This window comes from Cyprinodon tularosa, unplaced genomic scaffold, assembly GCF_016077235.1.
Source record: "Cyprinodon tularosa strain WSP-4 unplaced genomic scaffold, ASM1607723v1 ctg33, whole genome shotgun sequence".
NCBI classification, from domain to species: Eukaryota; Metazoa; Chordata; class Actinopteri; order Cyprinodontiformes; family Cyprinodontidae; genus Cyprinodon; species Cyprinodon tularosa.
In genome coordinates this window covers 217,069-232,453 of record NW_024039041.1, presented here as the reverse complement: position 1 = coordinate 232,453, position 15,385 = coordinate 217,069, and the positions used below count along the sequence as shown (strand labels likewise).

Sequence of the window (15,385 nt, the reverse complement as noted above, 5' to 3'; positions counted from 1 at the left end):
CAGTGGCCCTATTCCTTTTCCATAGATTTTTTAACCAATGTTGCCTTGAACATTTTCTATAACCTCACAACGGCTTATTAAAGCGCAGACCTGTAAAACTTTATATCGCTTTAAATATCTTAGACAGAAATAATTAAATGTTTAGGGTCTTTGTCTTATTTATTTTTTCTTTGTTAAACTAATATGAAGAAATGGACGTGTCTGTGTTTTTTTTCACGCAGGTAATGGCAGGACAGTCAGTGAGGCAGGAAGCAGCGTGGGCAGCCTCCTTGTGTCACCGCCTGCGTCAGACCAGACGCCAGGAGGGAGTTTTCCACTGACGAAAAAGGCTGCGCTTCTCGGCAGTCTGCTTCAGACAAGGGAAGCGCTTCTGTTGGTGCGGAGCCCCGCAGACAATAGCACCGAGGGCTGACCATACATACACACAATATATACACATATACGCTCGGATACGCGCTCTCTTTTTCATTTTTTTTATTCACATATTTTATCCCTTGTCTCATTCGGATTACCCTCGCATCGATTGATTATCAAGCCATCATTTGATTCCTAAATGCTGATCGGATACTTGAATTGGTGAGTATCGCTACTGAGCCACCGTAGCCTCATTTATCTGAATCTGTTGGAATGTCTTTTTTAAATATATATTATACATTGATTTTTAATGCAAAGGTTTCGTTTGATTACGGTACCAGAGTGACTGGTTGATTTAATGTCTTTGCTGCATTTCTTAAAGAACGAGTGTCGCTCAAGTTGGCGATTTATTTCGGTGACGCGCAACGACGCTTAATTAGATAAAGAGAGTTTTTATCTAAAGACATTTTTGATTGCACAGAGATTAACAAAGATTAGCGATTAAGATTTTTTTTTTCTTTTTTTCGTGAAACAAGTTGATTGAGAAGCGGTTTCTGCCAATGGGCTTCATTCATTTGTTGCCTTTATGCGCTTATCCAGGTTAAACTAAACTCCCCATCTCTGATTTGAGTGTTAAACTCAATCATTTAGTCTATTTTGTGGTTTTTGGTCCATTTTTATGAACTGATCAGGTCGGCTTTTGTGTGTTGCGCCTCTATGTATATATGTGTGTGTTGAGTGGTGCTGGTGCGCCTCTTGCAACTAGAGCGACTCCTGAAGGCACTACATGTGAGCGCCCAGCTGACAGGGCGGCTGTCATTAGAATTAGCATTAATCATGAGGAATGATCGGGTCAGGGAGGGGGGAGAGACGGCATGAGACCTGCTTTGCGCATGTGCAGACTAGTTTGATAACTGGTTTTTGATTGATTTAATTATACCATTTTCTTAAGTGAAAGGTCTGTTGCAGGTGGAATCAGAACAGGCGCGCGTTTGTTTGGCATTTATTTACGCATATAGTTATTTCTGAATGTTTAATTTTCAGTTGTTCAGTCAACATATATTGAGTTTTTTTTTTTTTATATATATATATTTTCTATGTTCATTTTCTTTGTTGTTCTCCAGAATGGCCCGTGAGTCACATGTTTATCAGAGATAGTTTAAACCGTCTCTAGCGCGACCTCATCCGGATCATTTCTGGAATTATGTTTTCTTGAGTTGCTCTGAATGATCCTTTGTTTTCAGAGAGGGTTTATAACTCTTGGTGTTCGGCACTGATTGTAACCTCCTTTTCCCCATTTATACTCAGACATACAGAGTAACACGTTGTCTTATCTTGTGAAATAAGCCAGCTCAAATTTGGTCCCTTTTCAGATATATAACATGGATGCACCAAAGCCTTTGTGTCCTTTAGGGAATGATCAAGCCAGCATGTGTTTTTGAAACCCATATGGATTTTACTCACACTGGAAGAGTGTTCAGTGGTGCCAGGCTCACAGTGATCCAATCAGGTCTATTTATTACAGCTGCATCAGTTGGGAACCTCTTGATACACAACGCTATATATTAGGCTCCACATTGCCACCATTGTGTTGTTTGTAAATTTTGGTTTAATTCTAACCACAAGTGGAGCCTCAGAATTGAACAAAAAAGGGGACCCCAGTAATTTTGGAAAGGTGACAAGATTCATTAAACATCTTTAATTATTTGGGCTGTCGAACCTTAATTAACTTTTTGATTATCAGCTAATATGTTTTAGTGCCTAGAAAAAAAATAAAAGCTTCAAAAATTTACCATCCATAATAAGAAAAAATACTTTTACTGTTTGAACTTTTAAAATAGAAACTATAAAATGTCTTGCATGTATAGTGTTTGTTTTCTGAATAACCGTTAAGCAAAATATAATTTGACACATTTAGTCTTCCAACATCTGCTTTCATTATGTGAAATGAAATTCCCATGTTAGTATAGCTCTGTCTGCTTTAAAATTAAACAACTATTTTAGTAGTAGTGTAACATTAGCCAGTCAAACATTTTGACACTCCTTTGTAATTTGGGGGCACTTCCTAATTTGTTTTCTTGGCATTCTCTCCATGAGTTTTACAAGGTAGTAACCTGAAATAGTTTTCCAACAGGTTCCCAGAGGTAGTAATGAAATTGAAGACAAGTTCTTAATGAGAAGCTGTTTCCAGACTTGTAATTGCTACTTAATATTAGATGGGGTCTCTCACTTTGAGAGGTATTAGTTGGTATTATTTTAAACTTTTATATTAGTCTTTTGTGGCTGGAACCCTGGTTTATACAGATTAAGAATTTTAACTCAGTCTAGTTATACAAGTATATTTAGACACAGTCTATTATTTTAAAGCATATTTGTTCTTTTCTCTTTTTTTGAACATTTTATAAGAAAAATCTTCTCATAAAATATTTGCATATTTTATTTGCATATTCAGATAGTGTTAAGTGGGGTCTGTAAATATAGTGCTTCCCCAATGGAAGAATGGTGGAATCCCAATTTTTTTCACCAAAACAAGAATCGTCCACCTTATATCTGCCTCATTGTCCATCTTATTTTGTATTCAGTTAACCTTGCGGTTCCTGCAGCTGTCAGGCACATCACTGATGATCTGGATCGCCACTTCCTGTGAACCGCTGTGTTTCACAACCTCAGGAAGCTCTTGCACACTGTTGGTACCGCTGCATCCCAACTGGGAGTGAGAAGCTGCAGAAGAAAGCTGAGTGAAGGCTAGGCTTGGCCCAACACTTTAATGCCGGCTGTACAGAAAGGAAAAGAAGGGAAGAGGAAAGGATGGGGGTAGGAGAAAGGGAGCTGACACAGTCTTGAACACAGCAGCAGTGGAGAGAGAGAGAGATCCCATCTGGCTTTGTCCTCTCCCAGCATTCCATACGGCAAGTGTCCCAGACTGGAGCACGACCCCTGATCCCACAACCTCCTCCTCCCTTCCTCCCAATACACATAAACACCCAGGCAAGAGAGATTTTCTCAAGTTTGTTTGTTCTCTAACTATCCCGCCTAAATTCTAAAGCTACTACTCAGGCTATGTGACTAAATTTGTTTCTCTTTTTTTCTTCTTTATTTGCATGTTTTATTTACATTTTTCCTTCAAAGGGGTTTTACATACATTTTTTTTTGTTATGGCTGCAGTTCAAGGGTTTTGAATTAGGAAACGATGGAACTATTTACTAGTTTTGCCGGTGGTGAATCACACAGGAACCCAATCAAATGGAAAAAAATCAATAAAAAATTTGTTTTAGTTAATGTTCCTAAGAGAGACATTTGATGGCTGTTTATATTAGACACAGGGACTACCAATTATAATAGCCTGTTTGTGAACTTGGGTCTGTTTACATTCAGCTGGCTTATGTGCTCATTGATGCGCATTTCCCTTCATAAATTGATAAAGTTGACAGTTTTAATCCATTAGCATCTGACTTACAGTGTCAAAAGTTACTTTAATGTTTTTTTATCACCAGTTTATCAGCATAGGTATTGTGCCTTGTATGTTTTGTGACATGGTTCTTTATTTTTCTGTGCATCATCTAGCTGTTTTTTTTAAATCACCCCAAATTAGAGAGTATGTGTGAGGTCCAATGCAAGCTAACAACCTGACAGGTGTGGCTTTTGAAAAACAAAAAGCTCATGTTCCTCAGTGAGCAGGACTTTCCATCGCTTAGCAGCAGAAGGCACATCTGGGTTAGATAGAGCCTGTGTTCTTCTCCCACTGTTACAGCTGGAGTAGCCCTGCCAGAGTGGAATTCCTGCGGATTGGAGACATGACATTATTTATTTGTTTTGTACAATCCGTCCCCCTTCTTCCCACCACCTCTTCTTTTTGGAATTGCTCTGCGCACTGGGCGAAGCTGAGGAACAGAATGTTTCCGTGGCATAGTCACACAGTGAGCCCTCAGTGAGAACAACAGGCTCATAGAGGAGGAAGGTGGAAAAAAAAAAAAAAAAACAGCAGATGTGCTTTGCTCCAGCAGGTGGAGCTCTTCTGACTGACAGCTGGGGTTTTAAATGATAAGCCAGCATTTACCCAGCTGGGCAGGAGTGAGAGCCAGGGCCATCTTCATCTCCAGAGCACTGATTAGTTAGCTATGAGGTGCTACAACCTGTGAAGCCTTACATGAAGATGAGGCTGACCTGCCCAGACAAAACTCCAGCACACACAGGAAGGACTCCCGGGCTCATCATTATCACATTTTATGAGCACTCAGTCAGTCATTCAGACGCTGCAAGGTTGTCAGTGTGCCATCTAAATGCGCTCAGCAGGCCAAGATTAGCACAACTTGTCGCTCCCACCCACGTTGTTATCAGCTGCAAAGGGGGCTGGACAGGCAGTGCAAAGGGAAAAGTCAACTGTGACTTGTCCTGTTGGGCTAATGGAGAAGTTTAAACTGGCTGCTGCCTGTAGAGTTGCTGTGAAGTCTGGAAAATTTTGGAATTTGATTCAGGGGTTTTCCTGGTCTAAATAGGTAGGCGAAAAAAAAACCTTTTTACTGAGAATCTTAGTTTGAGTCTATTAAATGTCTTATATTTAGAAAATGTACTCTTAAAGTTTTGTCACCCGCACATCCTTTGATTTATTGTTGTTTTTTTATATGCATCTCTTAAGACTTGTCAAACTACATTAAAGTTTATTATTTATTTCATTATTTGCAATAGTTCGCTTAATTAAGAGTATAGATTTGATAAGAGATCTTTTGTGGGCTCACCATTGCAGCATCTTGTTGACATACCGATATCATCCTCCGAAATAATTTACAAATCTTCTTTAAGGACTATAACTTCTGTTTCCAGATAAGGTAAAAGGATTTTGAAGTCATAAGAACAGCCCACAGCTGTGTGTATTGGTATAATCTCATCTCACTGACACAGTTCTGCATCTGACTGGAGCTGTGTAGTACTTCTAGTGACAAATCTCGCCAAAGATTTATCTCGCCAACTCTCTGACAACTTGGTTGGGGAGCACCTCGGTGGATGTGGCCTTTATCTGTCTGCCTGTGCGCTGCTTGATGGAATGACAGCAATGCATAATTTAGTGCTCGCTGAAAACATGCTGCGTTCCTTCTCTCCATCTCAGCTGTCCGATCACATCCATTCTCCATTTAGAGAGGCAGGCATTGAAAGGGACTTTATCTTTGTTCTTTTTCATCCTCACCCTCCACCTTTTTGCAACAGTATTATTACAAGATGTCTATTTTTATAAAAAATATCTTTTACCCTTTTCTCTTGCTTTGCTCTGTGCAGTGGCTGAGAATCTCCAGATTGACTACAAACCGGCCCTTTGCCGGGATTAACCTCTTGCCATTGTTTCTGCCCGTTGAACAGGATTAACAAATCAATGTGTCAGGTAGACTGCAGTCAGGAGACAATGACCCAGTTCTGACACCACTGCCCCTACCCCCCTTTTCTACCCCCCCCCCCCCCCCCCCCCCCCCCTGTTTTCTGTCTCACTGCAGCTTTTAATTAAAAAGACTTTGCTTAGCTGGCGCTATGGCGCTATGCATCACAGCTTTGTTTTCCTTTTTTTTTTTTTTCCTTTTCCTTTTTGTGGAGAATTGGGTGGGGGTTGGAAATTATGGTAAATGCAAGGTGAGCTTATGTGTGTGGTATTTTGAGCACATGTTGTCAGATAAAGTGAACGCTTCAGCAACTGATGCTGAATATCCCCCCCCCCCTATTGCAAGGTGATTCATTCATCATGTTTGATCTTTTGGACAACCACAGAAAAAAACAAAGGCTAGCAGAAAGGTTTGTGCCTTTCACCCTTGACTCTAGCAACTTCATCTTTGTCAAAAGACAACTAGTTTGGCATAATTCTTCTACGCATCATGCAGCTCTCCTCCTTTACCTGCTTAGTATTTTTTTCTTACTCTTTCTTTTCTTGGAGTGTTGACTCTCGCTTAACATTCAAACAAGCTGGGACAGGCACATGTGGTAGAGGTTCCTGTAAACCGACTGTCTCTCTCTTAATTTGCCACCTTCAAAAAGCGGTGCCAATGGCTTACAGTGGCTTGTTGACAATACCCTGTGCAGTTTGTTGGTCTGAGCATGCAATAATTAGCCACATAACACTTAAATTTAGCTCTCTTTCAAATGCTAAACATCCCTGCTCTATAATTATCTCAAGCTTACCTTCTGATTGTGAGCATTTGTTTTAAAATTATAGGTATCTCTATAGAATATTGAAACAAACAAACGGAAAAACCCCAAAATGAGGCAGATTTACCAGTTAAGCCTAACTTGAAGCAGTTGCTGGGGTTTTGCATTTACTGCAGAGGCAGGAAATAAAATGTATCATCTGAATGAAAGTATTTTCAAAAATGATCATATAGTAAATGTATTTTAAAAACTGTGAAACAGTGAGCAGATTAGTGATTCAAATTCACAACAGGTGTTCATCATTTTAGCCTGTTTGTTCTGCTCAAGATGTTGTGATGCAGTTTGTCTGTTGGCTATACTGTAAATTAAAAGATTCAATGAGAGGGTGAGTCCCTGACAATGAGCAGAGCCCTGTTCCTGCAACAGCTCCACATTGCACTCTTGTAGCTAAGACCCAGTGTTCAAACCCACTCTCAACATAAGTATTGTAGATTTATTATTGTTAGGTGCCGGTAATGAGTCAGTTTGATAGTGAAATGATCTCCTTTCCGATCCCGCAGAGTCTATGGGAGTGTCCTTTTCTGGAACAGAGCCCAGTCTAGTCTTCCCACTCACTTCTCTTTCTTCCCCTCTCCTCCCCTCCCAGTTTAGGCTCAGTCCCAGACTATAAAAACAATCTGTACTGTGTAGCATCACCTACTGGCTTTTCAGAATTGGCAAAGAATGTAGTCAAAAGAACACTGTGTGACATTAATATAAAACATACAAGCAGTACCCTATCTTTTCAGCATAATGTGAATTTTTTTTTGTTTTTATCTTTTTCTTTAGTTGCTCGAATTGTTTACAGATTTAAACTCTTACACACATCAACCAGTCTTTACCAATGTAAGGCAATGTTCTCGAAGATTAAAGGATAAATCACATTCTATCTTCTTTCCCTCCATTTCTTCTCCTCCTTTTTTATTTCTTAAAGGATTTATTGTTTTTATCACTGTGCCAGCAGACTCTTACGGGAGAAGTCGAGCAATGCAAAGGTTGCAAAACAATAATCCAAATACAGGGGGGGGGCGATGTACATTGTTGTGCATTTAAAAGTTCTACATGAGGACAGACAAGATGAGTTGCATTTTCTTAGCCTTGACCTGTTTGAAGAGAATGTCAGCGGTTTGATGATTGGGTCACCTTTGTTTGGGCCGTCAGTTTAATCAATGGTGGGCTGATGGGATTTGTAAGAGGGTGAAGGGTCCAGTAATTGTTGACTTAGGCAAATCAGGACTGATTGATTGCTTCTCATACCATGGCTAAACCCCCTATTCTTTGCAACTAAAGCTTGGATGACTGCATGCCATCAAAAATCAGTACATAGAACTCTGTTTGCAGCACACAAAAGCATAACAGATACTTGTGCTTCATTATGTTCACAAGACCTTTGTCGCTTTCTAAAAAGAGTTGAATAATTTCCTAATAACTCTTGTCTTGCTGCTTATTCTTGCAGATTCTTCACACTAGACGCCATGAGTGGGCACCTGAAGAGGAAGTTTCAGGAGGTGGACGAGGACCCATGCTACTCGTCTCCCTCACCCTCTTCCCTCTCCTCTGCCTGCTCAGGCTGGGACTCTGGGGGGGAGAGCTGCTACTCGGACACCCTGGATTCCAATCTCAGCAACCCTTGTTCCCCAGCAACACATTTCAACAGTAGGTCTCTTCTCTCAAGCATTCTCTAAGCTTAACTTCAATATCCCCTGAAGCACTGATGGCAACCCAAAAATGATAGACATCTTTAGTATTTTACGCAACTGACCTCCGATGGAGATCTTGGTAGAAACGTGTCCTTCAGATTTTTTTATGCCCTAAAGCTGCGAAACATGAAATCACATTAGGCATAGTGGTGGCACACCGTGGGTTTTATCTCCACCTTCCTACCAGAACATTAGAGACAGACATATTGCTTCCCCTTTCCTGTCAGAGCTTTAAGTCTAGTAGCTTCAGGGTGTTTACGTCCATCTGAACCCAGCTGAGTCTTTAGGGGGACTGGTAGAGTTTGAAGAGGGGATTGTGTTGTTTACAGGGGAGAAGGTTGTAAGGTTTCCAGGATGGCGGGGCACGAAGCCAGGGAGAGATGCATGGCAGGTTGCCAAGGCTGAAAACACACAGCGCCTTGTCTGAAACCTGGGCGTGCTCCCAACACAGGTGCTAGAAGAGACTGGGTGAAGGGATAGAAAAAAGGTGTGGGAGCACTGGAGGGAACCAGAGCATGCATGCCTTTCTAGATAAACGGATTTATGCGACTATCAGTATTTGGTGCTTTTGTGGGACAGAAAGTTGTCTGCTAGAGACAACCTAAAAAGATGTTTTAATTGGAAGCTGCTAAGTTGATGTTGTTTGTATGTTACTGTCATCACCAAGCTGACTAAATTGAATGGATGTTGTCAATATCTGACCAGCTGTTATCTTTACTTTCCGTTTCTCTACAAACTCACTTTCCCTTTTTAACTATCAAAAAGGCTAACAATTTTATTTCTCTACAAAGACTCAATAAGGAGTTGCAAAGGTAATGGGGACCAGATGGGTAGGGTATTACCAGACTTTTCTTTAAAGACATATGTTACTCTTATTAAAAATGGCTCTGGAAGCGCTTGCAAAAGTTGCTTGGCTTAAGGGAGACTTTAAAGTTGAAAATCCCTTGATGGAGAAAGTAGACTTTGCACTAGCCCCCCTCAATGGTTTATTTTAGGGTAGATCATGTTGGCAACTTTTAACTGTATGGATCATGATTTGGGTGAGTAAGTTCCCAATGTACCTGGAAGCCCCTGGGACTTTACTGACTTTTTGATCTTGGTTTTTCCTCTGCTGGGTTTGCCACCAACAAAAGGGAAATTCCTGTGCTGGGAGTCTTTTGGTCAGACTCTAGTGTTAGCTAGTTGGATTCCCAGTAGTTTGAGTTTCAGTTTACAGGAAGTAAGCATGTCAAACTGCTCCTGGTAGTATCATTTAATTGGGTACTTGAAAAGGCCAGGTCAATGAATCACAGAGGTGTCATTTTACAGTTTCTTCATCAGCATCAGTGCAGACAAGTGGAGTGGTTATGCCATCTAGTGGTAGAAAATAATCCAGCATGACTCTTCATGTTTTCTCAGCTTCTCTTTTTTTGTCCTTCAACAGCAACGTCGATTCTTAAGAAATCAAAGAGAGCGCGCAGAGGCAACGTGACATTCGACCGGGTGACTGTGTACTTCTTCCCAAGATGCCAGGGCTTCACCAGTGTACCCAGTCGGGGAGGTTGCACCCTTGGCATGATGCAGCGCCACAGTGCTCGGCGTACATACACACTTTCAGAATTTGCTTCGGAGCAAGGGCTCCTACGGAGGGAAAAATTCCTCAATAGGCTTAGGGAGGAGAAGCTGGAAGCTTTGAAAATGAAGGTGAGTAATGTGGATTGCTAAGATCTAATGAATGGAGCTCACCCTCCAATATGAAGGAACAAATAAAAATGAATTTCTGTGTGTTTTTCTGTTACAGCTGACAAAGAATGGAACCCAGGTAAGCGAGGAGGCAGAGAGGCTTACGTTAGAGGATATCCGAGAGCAAGATATCGACATGAGCAATGCCAACCTGGACGAGGCCTCTTTCCTCCAGCCTTACCCATCTAAGAAGCGCTATGCACTACTCAAAGCAGCTGGTGTGAAGAAAATCGACAAGGAGGAGAAGAGGCAGCTGCATGAACTGAGGCTCTCTAGGGAGAACTGCGGTTGTGACTGCCAGGGATTCTGCGAGCCTGAGACCTGCAGCTGCAGCTTGGCAGGCATCAAGTGTCAGGTAAAAAAAAAGCCTTAAGATTTCCTGCTTGAATTGTCTGCCAAACAGGACCACAAGTGAAAGTTTCTATTGCAAAGGTTTTACGGTTACGTTCTGCTCATTCCAGATGGACCACTCTTCTTTCCCATGTGGCTGCACCAAAGACGGCTGCGGAAACACAGAGGGTCGCATTGAGTTCAACTCAAACCGGGTACAGACGCATTACATTCACACTATCATGAAGCTGGAGCTGGAGAAGAGGCTAGAGGAGCAGTCCAGCACAGAGGAAGAGGAGGAGGCAAACACTAAAGAACCCAGCACGCAGCTACCAGCGGTGCCCTCCTTCCCTTTCAGCTCGGAGCTGATGGCAGCAGGAGAGAACAGCTGCAGCAGTGACATGACAGACTCATCGGACTCATCTGGTCAAAGCGAGGACTCTGAGGTGGGAGAGAGCCACTGTGAGAATCATAGCCAGCTGGACGTCGATGAGAAAGGCCTGAGCCGGATACTGAGTTTTAACGATGCAAGCAGTGTGGAGAGCATGGAGAGGGAGAGTAAAAACACTTGTTTCCCAAATCATCAGAAGCAACAGCCATCTACAGAGGCTTTCAGTAGCTTTAGCATAGTGGACTTTGCTGATGAAAATGACAACATAGACACTGCTCTTTTGGAATCCACGGATCAGCACACAGACAATCGAGCTACAGCCATTTCAGAACTCTTGGATGAGAACGCCAACCAGGGAAACGGCCTGTTCCACAGCTGCAGTGTGCCACACACACCTTCTCCTAGTGTTGACCGCTCAGCAAGCTATGACATGGACCTAAGCCTCTCCTCTGAGTCTGACCTGGAGTTCTTTGATGGCTTCCCTTGCTTGGGACACAGCTCGCTTTACAATTCGCTTAAAGAGTATGAGCCCATGGACAACTATTTCCATTATCAGCTGCCCAACTACCCCAGCTTCCCAGCGGCGAGCGACACAGGAACCTGCCTTCTGGAATCCCTGATCGGTCTCTCAGAATCCGTCCCAGAGCCTCCTGCTACGTTTACAGACAATCAGTTGATGGAGGAAGCCATGACACTGTCTGTAATAGAGTCTGTGAAAGTTTGACGGAATATGTGAACTATGTAAGAAAGGATAAACCCACCGGGGGGTATTAGCGTTGGGGGTATTAGAAGGGGATTAAAAAATGCACATAAGATGTCAACGTGTTTTGAGGAAGCTGAGATTTCCCTCTTTGTTTTTTTTTTGTTTTTGTTTTTGTTTCTTTGCCAACAACATATTCAGATTCCAGACTTGCCTTCAAAATGATAGCAACTCAGTTTGGGATGATTGCTGTGTGAGATGGCAGCTAGGGGTTACAAGTGGAAAGAGATCATTTTTACTAGGCCAATATAAATGAATTAATCCTAAGAAAGCCCTTTTAACCAAACCAAGACCACCAAGCGCTTGCTAAACAGGAATCAACCTTAAAACTGTTTCCAGGTTGGGTGTTAATCTCAACACAGCTGAATGTTCACCTCAGGGAATTCAATGTTTTCTAGCTTTTGGAGGCAATGTGTGGTGACCATTGCTGTGATTGCCTTCATACAAAACCGAGTCCAGTTGCGATGTATACAGTAGTCCTGTTTGCGTCCCCCCCCACTCCCTTCTGGACATAACTTGAGTGAAGAAAAGCTGAGGTCTCATCCCAAAAGGTACAATGGAAAAAAAAAAAATCCCTGTCAGAGCTCCTCGATCAGCACTTTAAATGTGAAAAAAGCTATGTATGCATCGGCATAGTTTTGGTCGTTTGGGATGGATTCAACAGTTTGATGCTAAATTAAGGAGTTTCTTATTTATGGGCTAGGATTGTTGCTCATATTCTTAAAACGATTAAGTTGTATCTGTATTTTCTTTATTGCTTTTGTTTTAAATTATTTCCTTTATGGTTTTATTTATTTCTGATGAAGCCTATTCTCATTCAAACAGCACTGTGGATTGTTTACCTTAAAGTGCAATCTTCCTCCTTTTTTTTTTTTTTTTTCCATATCACATTAAGGTATTACTATGAGAAATGGAACCAAGTGGCGGTTTTTGACATGATTCATATAGGCTGTTGCCCAGGGTGGCTTTATAAAGGGGCAATCAAGAACCAGTTTTATATTGCTTCTTTGCATGTGCAGTCAAGGAGTGCCCCCTGCTACCTTCTGTTTATGGGGAGACTAGTTTACTCGCTTTATGCAGTGCATTTTATTCCATCCTAGAACCTCAGCAAGGTTAGCAGAAAGGAGAGATTAAACAGAACATCAATCATGTAAGAACCGCCACTAAACGGACCACATGTCCATTGGAAAGTATTTAATATATCTATTCTCTAACACTATGTTTTAAGTTATTCTGTCTTTATTTCATGCGTTATTTAATTTAAAGGCATTTTGGCAATAACCTGGGCTTTCGTGAAGTTTACTGGATGTGCCTGTTTATCAGAGGAGCCATGCTTGTCTGTGGTGTGCGTGCAGCGGTTCCACTTAAGCTTTGGGACTGAAAACTGTGGAATCTCCCTAATCACTGAAACAAATAAAGAAAATTATGATTCTATTTGTATTGCTGCCTATAAAAAACATAGAAAAATGAGACTAATATTTTCTAGCTAATATATGTAGGATGAGAAAAGAATTTTAATCACTGACAAATTGAATATTTTATTAAGAAAGCAAAATTAATAATTTTCAATCTGAGACGACCTTTGTAATATATGAATTATAGAGAAACTCTATGCTTATGAAGGTTAGTGTTCAGAATTATTTTTAATAGGCAGTCAAATGTTTGAATATCTTAGAGAAAAGCCACTAAAACTAAAATTGCAAAAAATCTATTTGATTGTTTTCTGAATATTTCTGGAAGTCTGTGACTTGGGTTAAAGTATGGTAGAAATTACACAAATGCTAAAGGTTATTTTGTATTGAAGTGGTTTAAAAAACTGCATATATTATACAGTTTTTATTCCCGAACCCTGAAATTTCATTGGTTATCAACTGAGACCTTTTTAAAGCTGAGGGACACTAGAGAGCTGATGTACATATCCTCACCCTTTCCAGAGCTGTTTTAACAGCCTTTTCTGGACCCTTTAGAAATTATGCATGCAGGTCCTGTTTGATAAAACTACTTCAGAATAACTGTATACTTTGAAAAGTGCAAACTGCACACTGGAAATGTATTATTCGCTTTTTGCCTTTTTTTATTTTTATTTTATTAATTTTCAACCTGTATATGTTCATAAGCCACAAAGACTGGCAAATTTTTTTTCCAAGCAGACATTTTTCTCTTGTATAAAACATGAAATTTCATGAAGAACTTGGATCAGTAAGTGTTTATCAGTGTAATATACTACAGTACAATTTATTATTATTTTTCAAAAGAATGTGTCTTACTTTTTGCCTTTTTGTGTTGTGCTTATTTCTGCTTGAAATGGTCCTGCAGAGCAAACAAAGCTGCTTTATTTTTTACATATTCACACATTAACCTGCTGTTCAAAACATTTTGACAGCTTGTCCCTCCAAATGATAATTAAAAAAACATTCTTTTGTAAATGCATGGCTGTTTTTGTGATTTCTTATATTGGCTACAGGTATTTTAGAATAAGAGGATATTTCTGGAACTGTTTTTGCAGGTCACACTACAACAACAAACAAAAAGTCCTCAATAATTAAATTTAAAAGTGAGGAATTTGTTTTAAGCCAGAAATTAAATGTGAGTTTTTTTCTAAATGGCTAAAAATCAAATATAAATAGGCCTCTCATTGCATTGATGGGTGGGGAGTTATGCCGTGGGAGTGTTTTTTTTTTCTTAGCAGGTACAATGAAGATAAACAATTTGTGAAAATGGATAAAAATTAACAAAGGGTCTTAAAGAAAGAAAACATGTTAGATGCTTTAAAAGACTAGTGAATGGGGAAGAGGTTCATCTTTTCCAGCAGGACTCAAAACTTAACTAAAGCCACAACCTAACAGTTGAGATTGAGGAATACTTGTATATTCAATAGCCCATCCTCTATGTCCAAAGCTGGTAAAGACATACCAGAAGGGAACATGAGCAAAGAAAATATTCTAAGTTAATATGTAACAGATGTAAAACGTCACGTTTCACCGCAGAGGTTCAACCTGAGCCATAAAAATTAACAATGCGCACAGTTTATGAGGTCAAGAAGCCATTTTGTGTACAAGCCGTTTGAAATATTTCCATAAAGAAATTATTTCCCCTTCCATAAATAAAAAAGGAAAAAAAATTTTACCTAGCCTCCTGATATCTCTTGTTTAAAGCCTGCATGTCTGAAGAAAATGGAAAAATACTCAGTATGATGTCATGTTGTAGTCTCTCCAAACACCACAAACATATGGCTCAGAAATTCCAGGCAGGGGGGTATGTGACCGCTTTTAGCTCACATTTGGTCACAATTAGGAAGGCTTGGGCGAAAATTGCACAAATCTTTTTGCTTTCCTTGATCCTGACAACTTGGGAAAAAATATTTTTCTTTCATGCCGTTTAAGTACTTTTCAGCCTGAAAAAGAACATTTCCCTGTGATCCTTGGTTTAAAAACATCCTTTGGAATTTTCCATCATCTCAGACTACAGCTTGGGAGGTCAGAAGATCAGAATCACAATACCTTTGTTGGTCGTGGACTAATGACAGCCCAGGGGTTGTGTTCCAAAAACAGCAACAAGGCATGTAACCAGTTCAATATGGAATGCATTTCCAACACTGTCTAGGGAATGTAAGGCTATTGCATCGATCTAAAGAGCCCTGTGCTTTATGATTAAAAAAAAACATGACACACCTTACCCACCAAGCAATAATTGGTTGAAAAGATGACATGATTTAAGTCTAAAGAATGTCTACATTTAGTTGAAAAGAGGTGAAAAGCTGTATTTTTCAGATCATTGAAAAGATGTTGAAGACTGTGTTTGCAACTTCTTTTCAACATCTTTTATTGCACTTAAGTGGGACAAGATAAGACCGAACAAACAGCCCAATTTTCAGCAATGAGTTTTAAACTAAATCAAGCCTAAAAACCAACATCTGGTGTTTGGGGGGGGGGGTGCAGTGTTTTGAGATTAAGATGTATAGTA

The 15,385-nt window shown here is 40.3% G+C and overlaps 1 protein-coding gene and 1 long non-coding RNA gene across 5 annotated transcripts; one reads left to right on the top strand and one right to left on the bottom strand.

The window, feature by feature from the left end:
- The first annotated feature begins 329 nt into the window (after positions 1–329).
- On the top strand, positions 330–13,221 carry csrnp1b (cysteine-serine-rich nuclear protein 1b). 4 transcript variants are annotated; one of them, XM_038293597.1, is made up of 6 exons: positions 331–576; positions 2,937–3,342; positions 7,976–8,175; positions 9,643–9,902; positions 10,000–10,296; positions 10,403–11,386. In XM_038293597.1, exons 3-6 carry the CDS (start codon positions 7,995–7,997, stop codon positions 11,384–11,386), a joined length of 1,722 nt encoding a protein of 573 aa, XP_038149525.1. In that variant the 5' UTR covers positions 331–576; positions 2,937–3,342; positions 7,976–7,994. The 4 variants fall into 4 exon arrangements, with proteins under 4 accessions (XP_038149524.1, XP_038149525.1, XP_038149526.1 ...); XM_038293596.1 differs by lacking the exon at positions 2,937–3,342 and having other exon boundaries at positions 330–576; XM_038293598.1 differs by lacking the exons at positions 331–576; positions 2,937–3,342 and adding an exon at positions 4,754–4,850.
- On the bottom strand, positions 3,931–5,782 carry LOC119788912. Its single transcript, XR_005281518.1, has 2 exons — positions 5,599–5,782; positions 3,931–4,133 (listed from the first exon to the last, which is right to left on the bottom strand). It is a non-coding gene; the product is annotated as an uncharacterized LOC119788912 (long non-coding RNA).
- Positions 13,222–15,385: the final 2,164 nt, after the last annotated feature.

What these genes read in the sequence shown, in the direction of transcription:
- csrnp1b (XM_038293599.1), top strand. Translation starts at nt 7,995, where the DNA reads ATGAGTGGGCACCTGAAGAGGAAGTTTCAGGAGGTGGACGAGGACCCA. An exon ending in TGGAAGCTTTGAAAATGAAG is followed by an intron (nt 9,903 to 9,999) that starts GTGAGTAATGTG and finishes TTTCTGTTACAG; the next exon opens with CTGACAAAGAATGGAACCCA. An exon ending in TGGCAGGCATCAAGTGTCAG is followed by an intron (nt 10,297 to 10,402) that starts GTAAAAAAAAAG and finishes TGCTCATTCCAG; the next exon opens with ATGGACCACTCTTCTTTCCC.